Raw genomic sequence first — 17611 nt, 5'->3', positions numbered from 1 at the left:
CTGCTGAATCTTCTCTGTGTGTCCTGGGAAAACTTCTAGAATTCCCGGCACTGAAGAGAACCACACAAAGCTGTTTGGGGAAGCTTCTGGAGTCAGTTCTCATGTCTGGGTGACCTTCTGAGAAGTGACTGTTCAGATGGGGTCAGGCTTCCACTCTCCAAGGTATGGTTTCCTTCTCATCCTGGCCATACCACCCCTCTGTGGAAGGGTGTGCAAGTGTTTTCATATTAACAAATACTTTTGTTCCTTTTTGCACATGAAAAATGTCGTGGAATTTCCCGTTTATTTACCTTTACCATGTCAAATACCCTTTTTCTCACCACTTGCTGTATGAGAGAAAGCATAAAGAGCTGACAGTGATGGAACAAAGGAGAGTTTTCCACTGGTTGGCTTTTGTGTGTTTGTTTTACTTTCTGTTTTGAGACAGGGTTTCATGTGCCACAGGCTGGATTCGAACTCATTATGTGGAAAGGATGACCTCAATCTTCTGCTGCTCCTGCTTCTACTTCCCTAATGTACAGATTATAGGTGTGAGCCACCATGCCCTGTTTGTTTAATTGTTGGAGTATTTCATTTACGCAGATAATGTGTTTTAGTCAAGCCCACCCCTCATTCCCTCCCTCCCATCCCCCACCCCCATCCATACTTCCCTCCCAGTCTCATGTGGGTTTTTATTTGTTTGTTCTTGTTCAAGTTCCACTTAGTTCTCTCAGTATATGCACAGGTGAGGGCCATTCACTGGAGTGTGAGTGCTCGGTCCTAAATGGAACATCTACTTCACAGAGCCTTTTGCACCCAAAAGAGCAGGTGCATAGATGTATTCCCAGTGGCTGTGACTACAGGCCCAAGACCAAGGCCAGACAATGTCCTATGTGGAGAGGGGGAGATGGTCACAAAACTGATACTGGCAGTTGATGGCTGCTGGGAGAGAGAAGGTCGGTTTCTTTAGGAATTGTGGATTGTTCTGGATCACACCCAGGACCTAACAAGCGCCAGGCTGGCACTGTGACTGAGCCACACACAGTGCCAGGGCTCCTCTCTGGTGCTTTGCATGTGTTAGTGTTTCTGCTCATCACTGCCCATCATTGGCCCTATAAAGAGGGTGGGCAGTACGACAGTCACTTGGTGCTCTTTTTTTCATATATATATATGTCTTGATATATATATATATCAAGACTGCCTACATCTCTGCTTTCAAGCCCTGCACAGCCATGGTCCTGGAAAAGCACTCTAGTGTTTGGAGCAAATGAACAAGAGGTGAAGCATGAAGTAACCAGTGTCAGAACTGAATGACAGAGAAATGAAGCAAGGTGAGGTCTCCAACAGTCTCCTTGTCCACACTGTCTTGTCTCAGAATTACAGTTACTTCAGCTGAAAATCAGAGTTCCAGATTTCTCTAGGTCTTGGGCTTTTTAATTTGGGGGAGAGGCCCTATAATAAAAACAACACAAAATTTACAAAATCAAATATATGCTTTTTGTTGTTGTTGTTGCGACAGGATCTTATGCTAGCCGACTACTGTCCTGCGTTCCTAAAGTGCTGGCTCTTTATCAAGGCCACTCTCAGCTAAATTTTGTGTCACCCAGAACAGACACAGCATGGAGCTGTGGGAGTATTCCTCACTGGTGACCTTAGCTCGCTCTCAGGCCCACCAAGCATGGCACACTCACATTCCTCTCTAGGGATGACATCAATGACATTTAACTAATTCTCTTTCATTTCAGTTCCCTGCCCCTAATTTTCAGTGAGTCTATGTCTTTCCTCAATGTCTATCTGTCCCTCCCTTTCATTTCTAGCTCAGCCCAGCAGGGGCATTGGTGCTTTCAGAGACCTTCCTGGCCCTGGCTTTCACTGGAGAGCCCTTCATATGTATGAGCCTCACGCTCTGAATTATCTGTTCAGACAGACACAGAGAAGAAATAAAAATGAGAGATTTCCTGTGGGATAAACTTTGGAAATGACCCCATGGCAAGCAAGCCCTTCAGTGGCTCCCTGGCACATTAGCATAACAAAAGCACTGCCCATCCATGTTAAAGAAGACTTAGAAACTTTTTTTGTGTGTGTGAAATCTTTATCAGCATTTCACCAGCAAAAGCCAGTTTAAGAAAGCTATTGTAGGTTAATCTTTGTAAGAAGCATCTATGCAGCATGCGTGTTCACAGGTGATGGGCAAGTTCAAGGCCACTTGGGCTTCCAGGATCATTCTCAGACCTCTCTTCTAGCCTCACACTAACCGCATGCATTCCCCTTGCCAAGGGCAGCGGTATGCAGCAGGCGGTCTCATTCCTCAGGGAAAAGACCCACTCTGCCTGCCTTGTTAGCAAGCTCTAAGTGCAGCCAGTGAGTAGCGAAGACAAGTTTCCAATCTCCCTGCTTTCTCTTTCCCAAAAAAACTATGTCTCTAGAGGCAGCAAAACTTTTTTTTTTTTTTTTTTTTTTGGTCCTTCCCTCTCAGGATGCAAATAATGGCTTACAGTGTGAACAGACAGTGCTTAAACATATGATTACATAAATATATGGGACCTAAACATGTTGGCTGAGTCAGTGAATAAATGAGCGAATGAGTCTTGATACAATCAGCAGGCAGCCAAAACATCTCAGCAATACATATATTTAAATTCCATATATCTACTTATTGGTGTATGTGTGTGGACACACACTTGCCACAGGGAGAGTGTGAAGGTCAGGGGGCAGCCTTTGGGGGGGGGGTCTTTTTCTACCATATGAGTGCAGTATGTCAAATTCAAGCCTGAAGGCTTGGCAGCGAGCACCCCCACGCCACGCTGTTTCACCAGCCTGTCAACAATGCATTTCCGACCAATACATAACAGAAGCTAGCTGTGGTAAGATGACTACCACACCAATTTTAATGCAAGATCAAGTCTTGTATCCTGGTTTATTTTCCTTAATACCAACATTCTTGTTTCATCTTACAGAATGAGTAAGCTCTTACCCACAATAGATTAAGTAGGTTCCTAAAATAGTCATCAACTTACATGCAAATGAATAGCTCCCCATGCCTCCAAGTTTAAAGTGTTTATACCTTCCTGAACCACAATGACTACATATCTACTCCCTGTACTTTTTTTCTTTCTTTGTGTGTTTGCATGCATGCGTTGTTTAAGCCCTTGTGTGGGTGGCTACACATGAGCACATGCCTGACTTACGTTGAGGCCCTGCAGGACAAGCCTGGGTACTGTTGCTGGGGAGAACATCCACACAATTCTTTTTTGAGACAGGATCTCTCCTTGGCCTGGAGATCACTAGGTTGGCTAGCCAGTGAATCCCTGAAACCTCATGGCTCCATTCCACCACCACCCCCCGCCCCCCACACAACACACACCCACATGCCTTACATGGCTTCTGAGGCTCAAGCTCAGATATTCCTCATCCAACTATACCAAATGAGCTATCTCCTCAGCCCTGGTTTGTTCTCTTTTTAGGGGGGAGTAGAGGAGGGGGGAGAAGGTCACAATTCTTTGTGTAGTGCTGGCTGTCATGTACTCGCTTTGTAGACTAGGGTAGCTTCGAACTCAGAGAGATCTGCCTGCAACTGCCTCCAGAGTGCTGGGATTAAAGGTGCACCACCACCGCCCAGATGGTTTGTTCTTTTTACTGTATTACTTTTGTCTCTCTTGTGACATATTTTTATTTCTGCTAGGCACACGCCTGTGCTTGCGCATAGTGCAGAGTAGCAGATTTCGACACTTCATTTGAAAAGCATGCTCACTAGCACCCCAGTCTGAATTCTGTCAGTCCACAGTGGTGACATGAATAGCAAGCAGGGTGCCTGGTGTCTGCCTAAGCAAAGCTTCTGATGTTACAAAGGCAGTGCCAAAGGTGGCCCATCCTCATTCTGCCCGGGCAGAACTTCAAGACCTATGAGAGGTCATTGACCAACTGAGGATCACTGGGCTAGAGCTTGAATCCATCTGTCAGTACTGGGTGGCCCTGGATGAGCCGCAGGGTCCCAATGGGCCTGAGTTTTCTTGTTTGTGACTTGAGATGGTTGGAACGGAAGCTATAAAATGTCGTGCTTCTATCAAACAGCTTCTTATTCTTTTAAACGAGCTTCTAAAAGGTAAAGGTTAATTAAGCTCTAAAAGTTGATTGAATGAGAACTCCCTTCGCAGACTCCAAGTTTCAGCCTCATTCCTGGTGCTTAAGCAGCAACCGGCCCCAGGTTTACTGGGGAAGCATTGCTAGAGTTACCGCTCAAGGAATCACGGGAAGAGCTCTGCTTGCACTGTCGCTTTCCTGAGGACACACACACACACACACACACACACACACACACACACACACACACACATTAGACATACACATGAGTTTTAGAAAGACGGCAAACTGAATCCATTAAGAGTGAAAACAACACTGAATATTCAAAGATCCACTTAGGTGGCTCCAGAAAAAATTATTGAAAAATCTGAGGCGAAGGCAGCACACAGCTAGTCCAGTCCCGGCGCCATTAACCAGCGGCGCTCATCTTACCTGTACTTTGGCGTGGACGGCCCCTGGCACCTGGTACCTCAGCTCATGCGCAGTGGCTTGAGACTTTGGGAGCAGAAAGGGATATGAAAGGGAACGGTATTTTGGCTTCATTATCTGAAACAGAAAAGGTAAATTTTTACCATTTGTAGCGGCCACACATTCTTTTATAATGTATAGGCGAATTAGATGTAATGAAGACACACACATACAGTTATGAAGATACATAATTGCAAAAATCAAATTCTTATTTTGTGGGCTAATGTTTTACTATGTTGCACATGTCTACCGCTGCGATTAGGCACAATTTCATTTTAAACAACTCCACAGTAAAATAGGACTAAGACTAATAATTTGATTCATATTATTTAGGAATTCAGGAGATCATCTGTCACTCTAGAACTCTGGAAACTCAGACAGAGGGATTACTGTGAGTTCCAGATCACAGTGGGCTACATAGTAAGACCCTGTCTCCTTAAAAAAATGTTTTTAGTACTATTAATTAGCATTTTAACTAATTCTCACTGTATTTGAACCATCAGAAATGATACAGAGATACTTTTTTCTGGGAAAAGATTCTGTATCTAAAAATATTTTTTGAGTGTTGATTAATTTATCCTCTCAGGAGCAGGGCACAGGAGTACAGAAAAACCCAATTGTAAATATTAGCAGTGTTTTTATTTTGACAGTATAGTAGATTAGAGGTAATAATGCTTTGCTTATTCATTTATCCCCTTCAACTACTCCAACAACTTTTTGTAACTTTCAGGTGAATGATAAATAAATTGATACTCTGAGTAACTCAACTAACTTCCTTCTCCAGATTTTCAGAGGAAACGGGCATCATTATTTCAAATAAATGCAGTGGCCCCTTAACAGCACCATGACTTGACTGGATTTCTGCATGTTAGGATCTTGCTGTTACAAGCAATGGTAGCTTGTAAGTGGGCTCCATCTGGGGAAAAGAAATGGCTCGGCCTCATCCTCTTCCCCTTGTCAGAGCCTGCTCCATAGTCCTATACATACACAAGGCCAGGACATCCCAGGGCTGGGAGGGGCTTTACAGTTGGAGCCCCTCATCTAGACAAACCACATAGACCCCATAATAGCCGTCTACATGACTACTGGTCCCATCTCTGCAAATACTTAACTAACACATACGTTTCTGATGTTCAAAGGCTTAAATCCACAGGCTGTGATCATCATAACATCTATCACCCTACATCCAAAGCTGTTATCATAACACTCCAGAAACCATCTTCCTTTTCTATAGAGCTCTGAAGCCCAGCACTATGGCAATGATAGCTCCACCAATAGATGGTGTCACAGAGGTGGCCACAGCGGCTCTCCTGCCAACACTCTGAGCCGCTCCTCGGCCAGGAACCATCCTTCTTCGTGGGGGCCAAAGCATTGCAACATCGGTACCTTTGTGAAGTTCCAGCGCTGGATGAAGTGGCGAGCCACATCACGAGCTGCCTTCCCATGGACCACAGAACCAATATCATGCCAAGGCATCCGGGGGGTGGAGTACCTGTCGATGAAATCTGCCCGGGGCCACCAGGCAAGGACCCGTCACTAAGGTTGGTGCCAGGGACAGAAACACTCTGATCTCAACTAGGATACAATGTGTTCATGGTCAGGGGAAACATACATCTTTGATCATCCACACCCCACACCCTAATATATGCTTCCATTTGCTCAGTATTAGTCTGTAGACAAGGCAAGATGTAAACTGGTACAAATTATCGAATCCTGCATGCTTGATAGGATTTTCTTTCTGATCTGTGGAAATACAAGCAGGTTATAGACACAACACCATGCTGACCACCTCTTAGACATATAAGCACAGTCTTTATCTGTGATACATCCCTGTTGTGGCTAGAAACATGTTTTGTTTTAATCCCAGGTGTGGGATGCGGGACTGATTCAGATGGGCCACAGCAGCAGACAATTTGCCTCATATGGGATCTGACAGGAGCTCCTTGCCAGCTGCAGACAGTTTAAATCTGAGAACTCTGGAGAGAGAACAAATGCCAGGGCCCAGAAAGTATGGAGGAGCTTAGAGAAAGAATGAGGTTGCCGCCGCTTCCCTCATCCCCTCATGCCGCAGCTCTTGTTGCTGTTGATGCAGTGAGACAAGAGCTGGAGCTCTCCTGAAATGAGGATTGGACTGGCTCCAAGGAACCGAAGGATTCTACCCAGCAGGAAGCAGCTAAGAGAACTGTGCCCTGTCTCCCACTAACCCTTTCTCTCTCCTGCCTGGTGTTGGAAGGGATTGGGGTGGAGTAGGGAGAAAGAGATATAAAAAAATGTAAATAAAAGTTTTTTAAAAGTACACCAACACAACCCTCTAATGATGGAAGACAGAATACAAAAGAGCATGATCAAAAGACTACCCTCTTACGGAGTTTTTCAGTGTATTGTCCTAAATGTGCCTGTGTCAAGTTTGGAGATTTAAATTTTTATATATATATATATTTTTTTACTACAACAAAAAGCTCATGTGGGTATGACAAAATCAGATCTCCAAAATTTCACCGAAATTTCAAAGACAAAAATAAAACAATGATGAGACGCTGGGGCCCTGGACTGAGGCTCTAAAGGCAGCTGGGGATGGAAAGGCATTTCTTTGACGGTGTAGACACTTGTAAGTCACCTGTGCTCCTGTAAGTAACTCCTTACCCATGCTCTTGTAAACAAACCTAAATGAACTCACTGGACCACCAAAAGACAGAGCAGAAAGGCTTCTCGCTGGGAAAAGCAAGGGCATCAGTGGGAATGGGAGGGGGAGTGAATAACCAAATTACTCTATATACGTGTATGAAGATGCCATCACTACACAGAATTAATACATGCAAACACAAAATTTCAAATGCATGAAACGGGATGTACTTAGATTGTGTGCACACTCACATCTGTTGAGATGCCCCAAAGCGAAAAACAAAGAACTTGCAGCCACCCACCAGCCACAACCCATGCTCACCAGCGAAAGGCTTGTCCAGCTGAACCCAGTCCTTGAAGACAAAGTTGCAGTAATCCTTCCCATGCCAAAACCTGGTCTCTCCATGTAGCTCTCCAACACCTGTCTGCACACTTCGGATAGAGCCAGTATCTGTGAATACAGCAAGGTTGGTTCAGAGACTGAGAGATGGGTAGGCCTCCAAGAGGGACCTCTTGATATGACCTCACTTCTCTTCCTGAATCCTGCCACTAGGACAGCCTGTGTCCACCTGACAATGTGGACTGACATGGTATTCTACCCCTCGAAAGGGAGGCCCTAACCAGAGTTGCCATGGAATTTAACATTCTGGACACTTGAGCAGCTTATTCTCAAAGCCTACCGGGTCAGGGAGGATGGACCACAGAGGAAACTATAAAAGAAGAATTTCCCAGGTGGGACTCCCGGAGAACATGATAGCCAAGTGGGGATGGAGGTACACCAGGCTGAGGCAACAAGAGCCAGGCTACCTCTGCCCTTACCAACACATGAGTCTCATGTTTACAGGCAGCCTTGTGGTCCAGCCTCTGAATTAGCTAGGTACATGACACCAAGCTTCAACTTTTTGGGTCATAGAGCCTTATGTGTAAAGAGTATGATTTGGCCTAGATGACAGCTAAGAGCTTTTGGGCTTTAACATCCTGTATTCCTAAAATCACAAACACTATCCATTAAAATACAACAACAGACAGAAGCTTACAGCGGCGGCACTAAAGAAGCAGCTTGCAGTAACAAAGAGCCGAAGGGGCCACTCTACTTGGGAACTGATGCCTCAAGTTAAACAGCTGGGAAGTTTCAGGGCTGTGTCAGACATAAAGACAACGGAGCAAGGGAGAAGCGGAACTGAGATCACACATGCAGTGCCTGGCACAAAGGCATTAGACATGCAGGCGTGGGGGTGCAAGAATGATTGTTAAGTGAATAACAGTACCACCCGAAGCAGCCAGTAGAGGTCTGCTGGCCACCACACATTACCTCTGCATTATGACTCCTGCCTTTGTAAAACGCAAAGTTGTTTAAAAGCCTCTTTAGAATCACCTACTGTCCACAGGTGGTTATGTGGAAAAGGACTTAGAGTGTAGGAGCCGCTTCCCAAACTGGCAGCCATCTGTCCTTTTCTTCCTCATGTTGCCTTAGCCCCAGGCTTCCGCATGCCTTATTTTTTTTCACTGTGTTTTGACAGGCCTATCTGCCTTGCCTCTGCTCAGTTTGCACCTTACCCATTCTGCATAGAATGTTCTTCCCTCCCTTTGGCCTGATCTTGTAATCATTCCTCATGAGCCATAGCAGCCTGGCCTTAGGACAAACAGAGTGGACCCCTGCAAGGCGGTGTCCTGTCTACAAATGCCCACCTAAGGCCTCTGACCAAGGCATGCAGTTGCATAAAATGCTGAACATATATCCCTCCTCCAGTAGCCTATAAACTCAGAGGAGGCAGGATACCCCTTTACCTCCTTCTGTAGCTCCCAGCATCCAAGAAGAAATCAATAAATTGTCGCCAAACAAATCTTCTTGTAGCGTCGCCACACACAACTCATACTCCATCTCAAAATTAATAATTAATTCCCCAGGGGTTAAAATATTTTATAAAAACGGTCAATGTCAACAAAACCAACTAGTGTTTGAAACACTTGTATTATCTTCTCCCAGACATTGGCTTTCCTGCTGTGTATGCCTGAAAGGAAAGAGCCCAGGTGAGCTGTTTGCTGCCCTGTAGGCTTTTTGTAGTAAGCACAGTGCATCGTTGGAGAGGGAGGTAAGTAAGGAGGGACAGAGAGAGTGAGAATATGAAATAAATGATAAGTCGATTCCAAATTTACACAACATAGATGCAAAGAGATGGCTCAGTCGGTAGACAAAGGCACCTGAAGCCCAAATCAATGACCAGGACTCACATGGTGAAAGGAAAGAACTGACTCTCCTAAATTCTCTCAGCTCCACAGGCCTCCCGCGCTGTGCAGCCCTCCCACCTCTCAGACGTTAAGAAAAAATTAAGAAGCACAAACATGTAACTACTAAGTTTGAGATACAATATTAGTCGTGTGGAAACAGGAGATAATAGACCCTGTGCACTGCAGCCCAGAGAAGGGTCTAGAGAGGCCTTACTGTGCCATTTATCAGCCTGATCAATGTGAAATCCTGCTTGCTTCTCTGCTCAGTAACACTTACAAAGGAAAGATGCTTCCTAAATGTAAGAGGAAACAAAATATTTAAAATATTGCCAAGCAAAGCGATATCAACCCGGAACTCTCCTTTTTACAATATAATTTTGAAAAAGAAAAAAGTCCTCGGGAACGGCCGAGTGATTTTTGAATGAAAACATGTATTACAGGTTCTATTATGATTACTGGCCTAATTAAGAGGAATTAAGATTAGTGCAGTGTCCCTGTTTCGACTCTGCAGTGATCTCTCCTGGACTCTGCAGGTTGGCCTATGCACAGCAAGGCATCCTGGGAGTCCCTTCCATGTGTCTGTCTGTACATCGTTTTACACTGTCCACTGACTTCCCCAGAGCTGAAATTCTTACAGTAGTCTACAAAGCTACTTATAATCCATCCAGTCCCTGTCTTTCTAGCATTCCTATCTTCATAGCCCCATTTATAGACAGTCCAGTCTTCCCCTAGCATTGGATTTTTTGAACTTCCTATTGTTCCTGCTTGGGACACCTTCCAAGACAGCTTCTTATTCTCCTTTTCCTTCCGATCTCCAGGTAAAACTCAACCCATGAGAGTACCATTCTTTAACGAAGTTATATAGAATAGTAATTTGTGCCCCTGCTTTCACCCCATTGGTCCTCCATGATAATTATCACTGCCTGATGTATGATGTACAGTGATCTATCTGTTTGTGCCCCCCTCATCCGTATTGCTCAGCCTTCTTTTTTTTCCTTCTTTTTTATTATTATAATTTATTACAATTTATTCAATTTGTATCCTGGCTGTGGTCTCCTCCCTCATCTCCTCCCAGTCCCACTCTCCCTCCCTTTTCTCCCCCTGTACCCCTCCCCTAGTCCATAGATAGGGGAGGTCCTCCTCCTCCTCTTCTATTTGATCCTAGCCTATCAGGTCTCATCAGGACTGGTTGTATTGTCTTCCTCTGTAGCCCGGCAAGGCTGGACCCCCCAAGGGGAGGTGATCAGAGAGTCTGTCACTGAGTTCATTTCAGAGAAAGCTCCTGCTCCCCTTAGAGGGACCCAACTTGGATACTGAATCTATGGCCTACATCTGAGCTGGGGTTTTAGATCCTCTCTACACATTGTTCTTGGTTGGGTATCAGTTTCTGAGGGCTCCCAGGGCTCAGATTTTGGGTCCTGTTGGTCTCCTTTTGGAGCTCCTGTCCCCTCCAGGTCTTTCTATCTCCCACTTATTTCATAAAATTCCATGCCCTTTGCCCAAAGCTTGGCTATGAGTCTCAGCCTCTGCTTCAATGCCTTGATCAGTAGAGTCTTTCAGAAGCCCTCTGTGGTAGGCTCCTGTCCTACCCTGTCTTCTCCTGCTTCCAACATCTATCGTGTTTGTCCTTCTGAATGAGGATTGTTGCTCAATCTTCTTAATGCATTTCATCTTTTACATGCTGACCATTTTACCCATAGTGCTTAGGGCAGTGGTTAGCATGTGATAGATGCTTAGCACATATTTATTCAATTCAGCACGTAAGGAGGCTGGAGAGATGGCTTAGTGGTTAGGAGTGTATTATTTCAAAGGCCCCAGGTTTGGTTTCCAGCACCCACCAGAAACATACACATAACTAAAATTAAAATAAAGAGCCACCTGAGTCTTTGCTTTAATGACTGCTCAGTATTATTAAGGACGGCCCACCCCTACTTCCTTATCATTTCCAGAGCCTAAAATTGATGCTGTTTATTTCCTCCTTTTCTGTTAAAATAAACATATCTCCCGCCAATGAGTAGAGGAGACTATGAATGCATGTCAAGGGCCTTCCATCAGCACCATGTCCTCAGACCATCACTGTGGATCTCACGCCCTCAGCAAGGAGTTGGTTTAATGTGCCAGATACCTTTCTGCCTCTGTCACTTGCTCCATTGTGTACACCACTAATCGTCAAAGTGCCATAGTTTACAAGATTGTTAGTTACACTGTGCTTTGGTTCATTACATATAGTTAATGCACTTTAAAACTTGCTGTGTCTGGGTCCATGTGGTGCCTGGAGACCTCACACAGTGGAGAGAGAAGAACAACTCCTATAAATGGTTCTCTGAGCTTCACACAGGCACCATCGCCTACTTGGACACAAAAATATACACACGTAATTAAAAATAAAAGCTGGGTTCCTGATGAATGCTTTAAGTTCTAGCCTTACTACTCAGGTTCCGTGGAGATTGACCCAGGCCTGTCAGCTGGGCTCTAACTTCCTAATCCAGCAGGACAGATCCTTAGCCTTGGGATTAAGCCAAAGGGCAACATGGATGCATGTTTTCATTTCTGCTAAGTTGGACACGTAAATACCGAGCATGGGAATGCCGATGAACTGTGACTGCGCTGGGCCAGTCTCAAGTTTTCTCATCTGGGAAAAGGAAGTGATATTCTTGCCAAAGCATTACAAGCATTCAAGGCAGTGTGGGGCCTTCTGCACACCTGCCTGATGATTTGCTCTAGTGATTTCCCATCCTTGGACCAGTTGTCAAAGCCTTCTTCATTCTCACCTCCATAATTTAGGCCCCAGTTAATTCATTCTTCAAGAACCTGATCCTTCCCACGAAAGGTATCAGATAACACTTTCTAACCCTCCCCGTGTAAAACATGCTAGTTCTGTTAAAAAAACCCTCAAGATTTTTTTTTTCAACAAATGAGGCTGCATTTTCCCCAGTTTGTCTGGGACTCTGCCTCAGTGCATCCTTTTAACACCAATCTCATGCCTTGGCTGTAAGCTGCATTTCCCAGCCACAGGCAAGATGTTGGTCTGTACTTTGTGCTACACGGTAGCTCCGTGAGTCTCCTTCTCTTCACAACTAGAGGGTAGGCTCGCAGACAAATGGAGCTTGCACTCGCATGGAGCAGGTCCTATCTAACTGTGGGACATGAAGACTGGGCAGAAAGCTCACATGAACACACGCTCGCTGTGGTCATACAACAGGAGAAGCAACAAAAGCTCAAGCTCGTGGGGTTGTGACACTAGCAAGTCACTTACCGGCGCTGTGTCTAGTGAGGCCCTGTTCAGACCCACTGGAGGGGCGAAAGAGTTTCAAGTGGGGCTTTAAACCATGGATTAAATTCTGGTGGCTTCTACAGTGGTTAAAATAACCTGGAGAAAGTTGAGAGTTCTTTTTTGTTTTATAAAGAAACATATTCAGCAAGCTTAATAATTTTTAGAATAAGCAGGTCTATAAAATCAGCTATAAGATCTAAAAAAAAAAAATCACACAGAAAAATCACACAGCTTTAAGCAAGATTTGTAAAGAATAGTAAACTCATAAAATATAGAATATCTGATGTCTGCTGGTACAAGCTTGATATATTTCTGGATGAAAAGAGAAATAGATTTATTATATGAAAGGTTTATAAAGTACACCTCATGCCTTCCTTTTTCCTTTATAGCTTGTTATGTTTTAGAAAGCTTTAGTCATTATGTCACCATCTAAAGTATCAATAGTGGATGTTGTGATTACTTTGTATTAATAACAAATATGTTTTTGAAATGAGGCAAAGGGAGACTGGGCATGGAGCTGGGTTGGTAGAGTGCTTGCTTTCTGGTTAATCCCCAGACCCTTCTAAAACAGGCACGGAGGTGCACATCTGTGGCCCCAGCCTGGGATGGGCAAGAACTCAAGATCAGTATCTATCACATAGTGAGTTTGGGACCAGCCTGGGCCACATGAGACTGCATCTCAAAACACAGTGTCATGGCTCCATAGTGCCACCCAGGATGGCATGGCGATCTTTGTATGCTGTTCGCTGGATGCGACCACATATTTTTTTTTTTTTTTTAAGGCAGATAGGCAAGGGACCGGCTGCAAGCATCATAGTGCACCCAGGGGACGTTCTAGCAACGCTGTCACTCACTGGAGGAGCTGTCGATGCTGCTGATGCTGTCCGCGTTGTACAGATGGCGACGGTGCAGTTGTCGATAGAGACTAAATTTGGAGAATTTCCGGGACTTTCCTATTCCTTTCAGCTTGGTGTCTGTATCATCAACACCCTTCAAGATGGGCTCATTTTTATGAGATTCATGCTTATCCTTGAGGCTTAAGGATTCCATAGACTCTATTGTTGCTGCCTGTAAAAATTATAAAAAAAAAAAAAGGCCATGCATGATGAATACTGCAGTGTGCTTTCATTCAAGGAGAGGAGAGGAAGTTTACAGATGGCGGAGGCCTCAGAACAGTCTCCCTAGAGTCTCAGGTCAGTTACAGGATGGTGGTGAGTTCTATGGCTTTTCCGTTTGTTTTTGCTGCTGGTGGTTCGTTGGTTTGATTCAGGATTTCTCTACATAAACCCTGCTGCTGGAACTTGCTATGTAGACCAGGCTGGTCTCAAACTCAGAGATCTACCTGCCTCGGCCTCTCACATGCTGGGATTAAAGGTGTGAGCCACCGTGATCAGATAAAACTCTTGAAATTTCATTTCACTAACCCTTTTACCTCAGACTAATTGTGCTACTTAAAATCACAGTGAAACTGCCCACCTTCTCTGATCAACATTGATTTCTGTCAGTCATTTTCACTTTAAATCCACTGCCGTGGTTTGAGTGTGAAACGCCCCCCCCCACACACTCCCCACAGGCAGTTTGAACAGAGTACCCAGTTGTTGGCACTGTTTGGGAAGGTTTAGGAGGTGGAACCTTCCTGGGGGAGGTTAAGCACTGTGGGTGGGCTCTGAGGTTTGATGTCTTGTCTTCTCTGTGCTTCCTAACTGCTGAGTAATGGGACAAGAAAGAGACAAGTCCCTGCTTCCACACCTTCCCCGGCCAGGTGAACTGTCCTCCTCCTTCACCTGCAGCCAAAAGAAACCTCCTTTGAGTGGCCTCTTGTCAAGCATCTGGTCACAGCAGTGAGAAGACTTAACTAATACATCTACACAGCACATTGCACCTCTTTCGGCCCTCAGAAAGGCCGCCCATAGTCCCATCAGCAAATAAGAAGAGCGCATCAACTTTTCGAATGAATATGTTGCATTTTGGCAGTGTAGAGCTGAAACACAAAGCAGATGGAAATGGAAATGGAGCCATTTTGGCAGCTCTTGATTGGCAGGTCATTTGGGAAGCCATTAAGTTAACTTCCTGCTCCAATTCCCTCTAAACGACCCCTGGAATGATCTACTGATTTTTGTGTCCATAAGTAGGAAGAGGCTAAGAACATACAAATGCACACCACGGCCGAGAACACCCTCTAACAGGTGAGCAAAAGCCAGCTGCAGCAGCTGCCTGTAATAGGCTTCTTACTCTTATTGAACCCAATTTTGATTGTCACACATCAATACTTTTGGCTATAAACATTTTTTTTTTCACCAATAGAAAATTAAACCGTTGGTTTGAATGGAAAAACCAGGGCACTGATTGAGAAAATGTACATTATACCAAACTTGCTTTCCCTTCTTCCATGAGAGAAGCTGAAAGAGGCCGGGTTCCGGGTCAGGCATGTTTTGTAAGCTAGTACATGACAGCGGGTATGTCCACCGCACCTCTCAGGAGATGTTATCTCTGAATTCCTGGGTCAGCCACGCCTACTTATACAGCTCTAGACAAGGTTGTCAACATTGTGCTGTCCCAAAAGATAACAAGTACTTACTGTGAGGGAGCCCATAGACAGTCCTGAGGTGACCCGCTTCACACTGCCCACATCTGTGAGTCTGTGCTCATTGTCATCCCACCTTCCGTAGGCCAGGTCAATCCCACCCACAAAAGCCACCGACTGGTCGATAATGACAAGCTTCTCATGATGAGCCCACAGATAGACACTGGATGACACATGGTCTGGGTGCCGCATCACCTGTAGGCAGGGAAAATCCACAGAGAGTGTGACTTATAAATGGCCTTCACATCACAATAAAGCAGATCTGCTTTCCCCCTAAAGAACGTTCTTTAAAATAATTCAGGTATAAAAATGTGTTCTGTATATGCCAAAGAAAGTCTCCCAAATTTGAAACTTTACTCAATATTAGCAGAGAAAGATTTCCATCAAATATGTTAGTTTTTTTAAGGATTACGTTGGCTGGTCTTGAACTTGAGGGCCTCTTGTGTCAGCTTCCTAGATGCTGAAGTTCCAGGTTCAGGCCCCCACATATGCCCTCTTTCGGTTTAAGTTCTCAGCCAGGTGAGATATTTTGAGGAAACCGTCATTTGACTTAAATGGCAACCATTACAGCAATGTCAATTTAATAGCTGTAGGTTCTCTTCTACCCTCTTTAGTGGTAACCTTTGTTATAAATAAAATACTTAGCCAATATGCATTTGTGGAAAGATATTTAATAAGCTATGTTTGTATTCTGGTGATACAAGCATACAGATCCCTAAACAGCTCCTATACAAAGGTACCTGGGGAGGCTGATAACTACATTCAGGGTGACTCCTACACGATCCTATTAGACTTCTTTTACATTCATGTTTACAAGTAGGATGACACCAATAATGTCGGCTAATGCTTTTATTTATTGTGGTAAATCACACAAAACATGATATTTGCCATGTTACCAATTTTGGTGTATGTTGTTCCATTTTAACAAGGTAATGAGCTAACTAGTCTTTCTTCCTTTTCATTTTTAAAAAAAAAAATTGAGAAGGATTGGTGTTGGGTCTTTTTAACTGTTGGGTAGAATTAGCCAGGGAAGCCATCAAAAGGACCGGGTGCTTTTCTCTGAGGAGAGATTTTTAACTCTTGACCAATCCCCTGACTGGGTATGTCTATTCAGATTCCATAGCTTGTCCTGAGTGAGCCTTGGTGGGTTTTGCCCCATTCACCTAGTTACCCGGTGTGCTGGCATTTGCAGAGTCTCTTAGAATCCTTTCCATCCCCGTGGATTCTTTCACAGAGGCTCCACTTTCACTGCGTGTCTTCAGAAACTAAAGTCTTTTCCTTCCTTTCTTCTTCCAAATAAAGTTTCTTGAACTGATTGATGCTTCCAACAACCAACTTTTGGTTCAACTGATTTTTTTTTTCTTTTCTTTTTTTCCTGCTCTGCCTGTGGCAAGTGTAGGCCTTCATCTTGATTTCTTTCCTTCTGTTGTCTTTAGGTTTGCTCTGTTCTCTTTTGTCTGGATCCTCAAGTTTTATGTTTAAACTGATACTTTGAGACCTTTTTTCTAATGAAGGAATTATAGCTATAAACACCTCCTCTTTGTACTGCTTTTGCTAATTCCTAAGAGTCTTGATACGATCTCTTATTTTCATTTGACTATAAGGACAAATTTTATGTCTCCCCCTCTTCTTCCTCCTCCTCCTTCAACAGAAGCTCACTATGTAGCCCTCGTTAGTCTGTCCTCAGTTACAGAGATCCTCCTGCCTCTGCCTCTGCCTCTTCCTCCTTAGTAGTGGGATCAAAGGACTGAGCCACCATGTCACCCTGAATTCTACCTTTAAAAACTTTTACAATTTTATTGACAAGTTACCATACAGCACGATAGCTTTCGTTATGTATAATACCATCATACTTAGTTCTCAGTCATTCTCTTTCCCTTTTCTCGCTGACCCCCCCCATAACCCTTCTATTGGCACACAACACCTATTGCATCCTCTCTCACACATGGAGGGTCTTACGACGTAGCTTACTCTGGATGTCACTATGGCTGACCTATAATTTAGCACATCACCTAGACTTCTGCTTATGACAATTCCCTTTCTGCCTCAGCCTCCAAGGGCTGAGATCACGAGTGTGAGCCACTGCACCTGATATGACAGCATCGTTATCGTAATGATTTAGGGCTTCACCCCTGTTGTGTCCTCCTTCAGGATTTCGCTTATGTCTCTGTTGAGCAATAAAGATACTGATTTTTGCCATCTGCACCTGTTTATCATCTGATCAGCATTCATGTTGTTCAGACCTGCTAGCTATTATGAGCAGTGTTTGTAGGCACATTCCTGTATTAGTTTGTGCATAGGTCTATGTTCTCACTTCTTTTGGGTGCAGACTACTTTTTGAGGAATTAGAAGATTGCCTTTCAAAGCAATTATAT

General features: G+C 44.3%; 1 protein-coding gene across 6 annotated transcripts in view; it reads right to left on the bottom strand.

The window, feature by feature from the left end:
* The window catches only part of Pld1 (phospholipase D1), a 194759-nt gene that overhangs the window by 54635 nt on the left and 122513 nt on the right, over positions 1-17611 (bottom strand). For 5 of the 6 annotated variants that reach the window (XM_055625940.1, XM_055625943.1, XM_055625941.1 and 2 more), the window contains 6 exons: positions 15231-15431; positions 13507-13720; positions 12635-12748; positions 7472-7600; positions 5914-6032; positions 4492-4605 (listed from right to left, as the gene is read on the bottom strand). In XM_055625940.1, the coding sequence (XP_055481915.1) occupies positions 4492-4605; positions 5914-6032; positions 7472-7600; positions 12635-12748; positions 13507-13720; positions 15231-15431 (891 nt within the window). The remainder of the gene's footprint in view (positions 1-4491; positions 4606-5913; positions 6033-7471; positions 7601-12634; positions 12749-13506; positions 13721-15230; positions 15432-17611) is intronic. The other variant, XM_055625944.1, reaches the window with a different exon arrangement.

Source organism: Psammomys obesus, unplaced genomic scaffold (assembly GCF_907164565.1).
Source record: "Psammomys obesus unplaced genomic scaffold, mPsaObe1.curated_primary_1811, whole genome shotgun sequence".
Classification (NCBI taxonomy): Eukaryota; Metazoa; Chordata; class Mammalia; order Rodentia; family Muridae; genus Psammomys; species Psammomys obesus.
The sequence above is the reverse complement of the archived record's forward strand: the minus strand, read 5'-3'. Positions and strand labels throughout refer to the sequence as shown.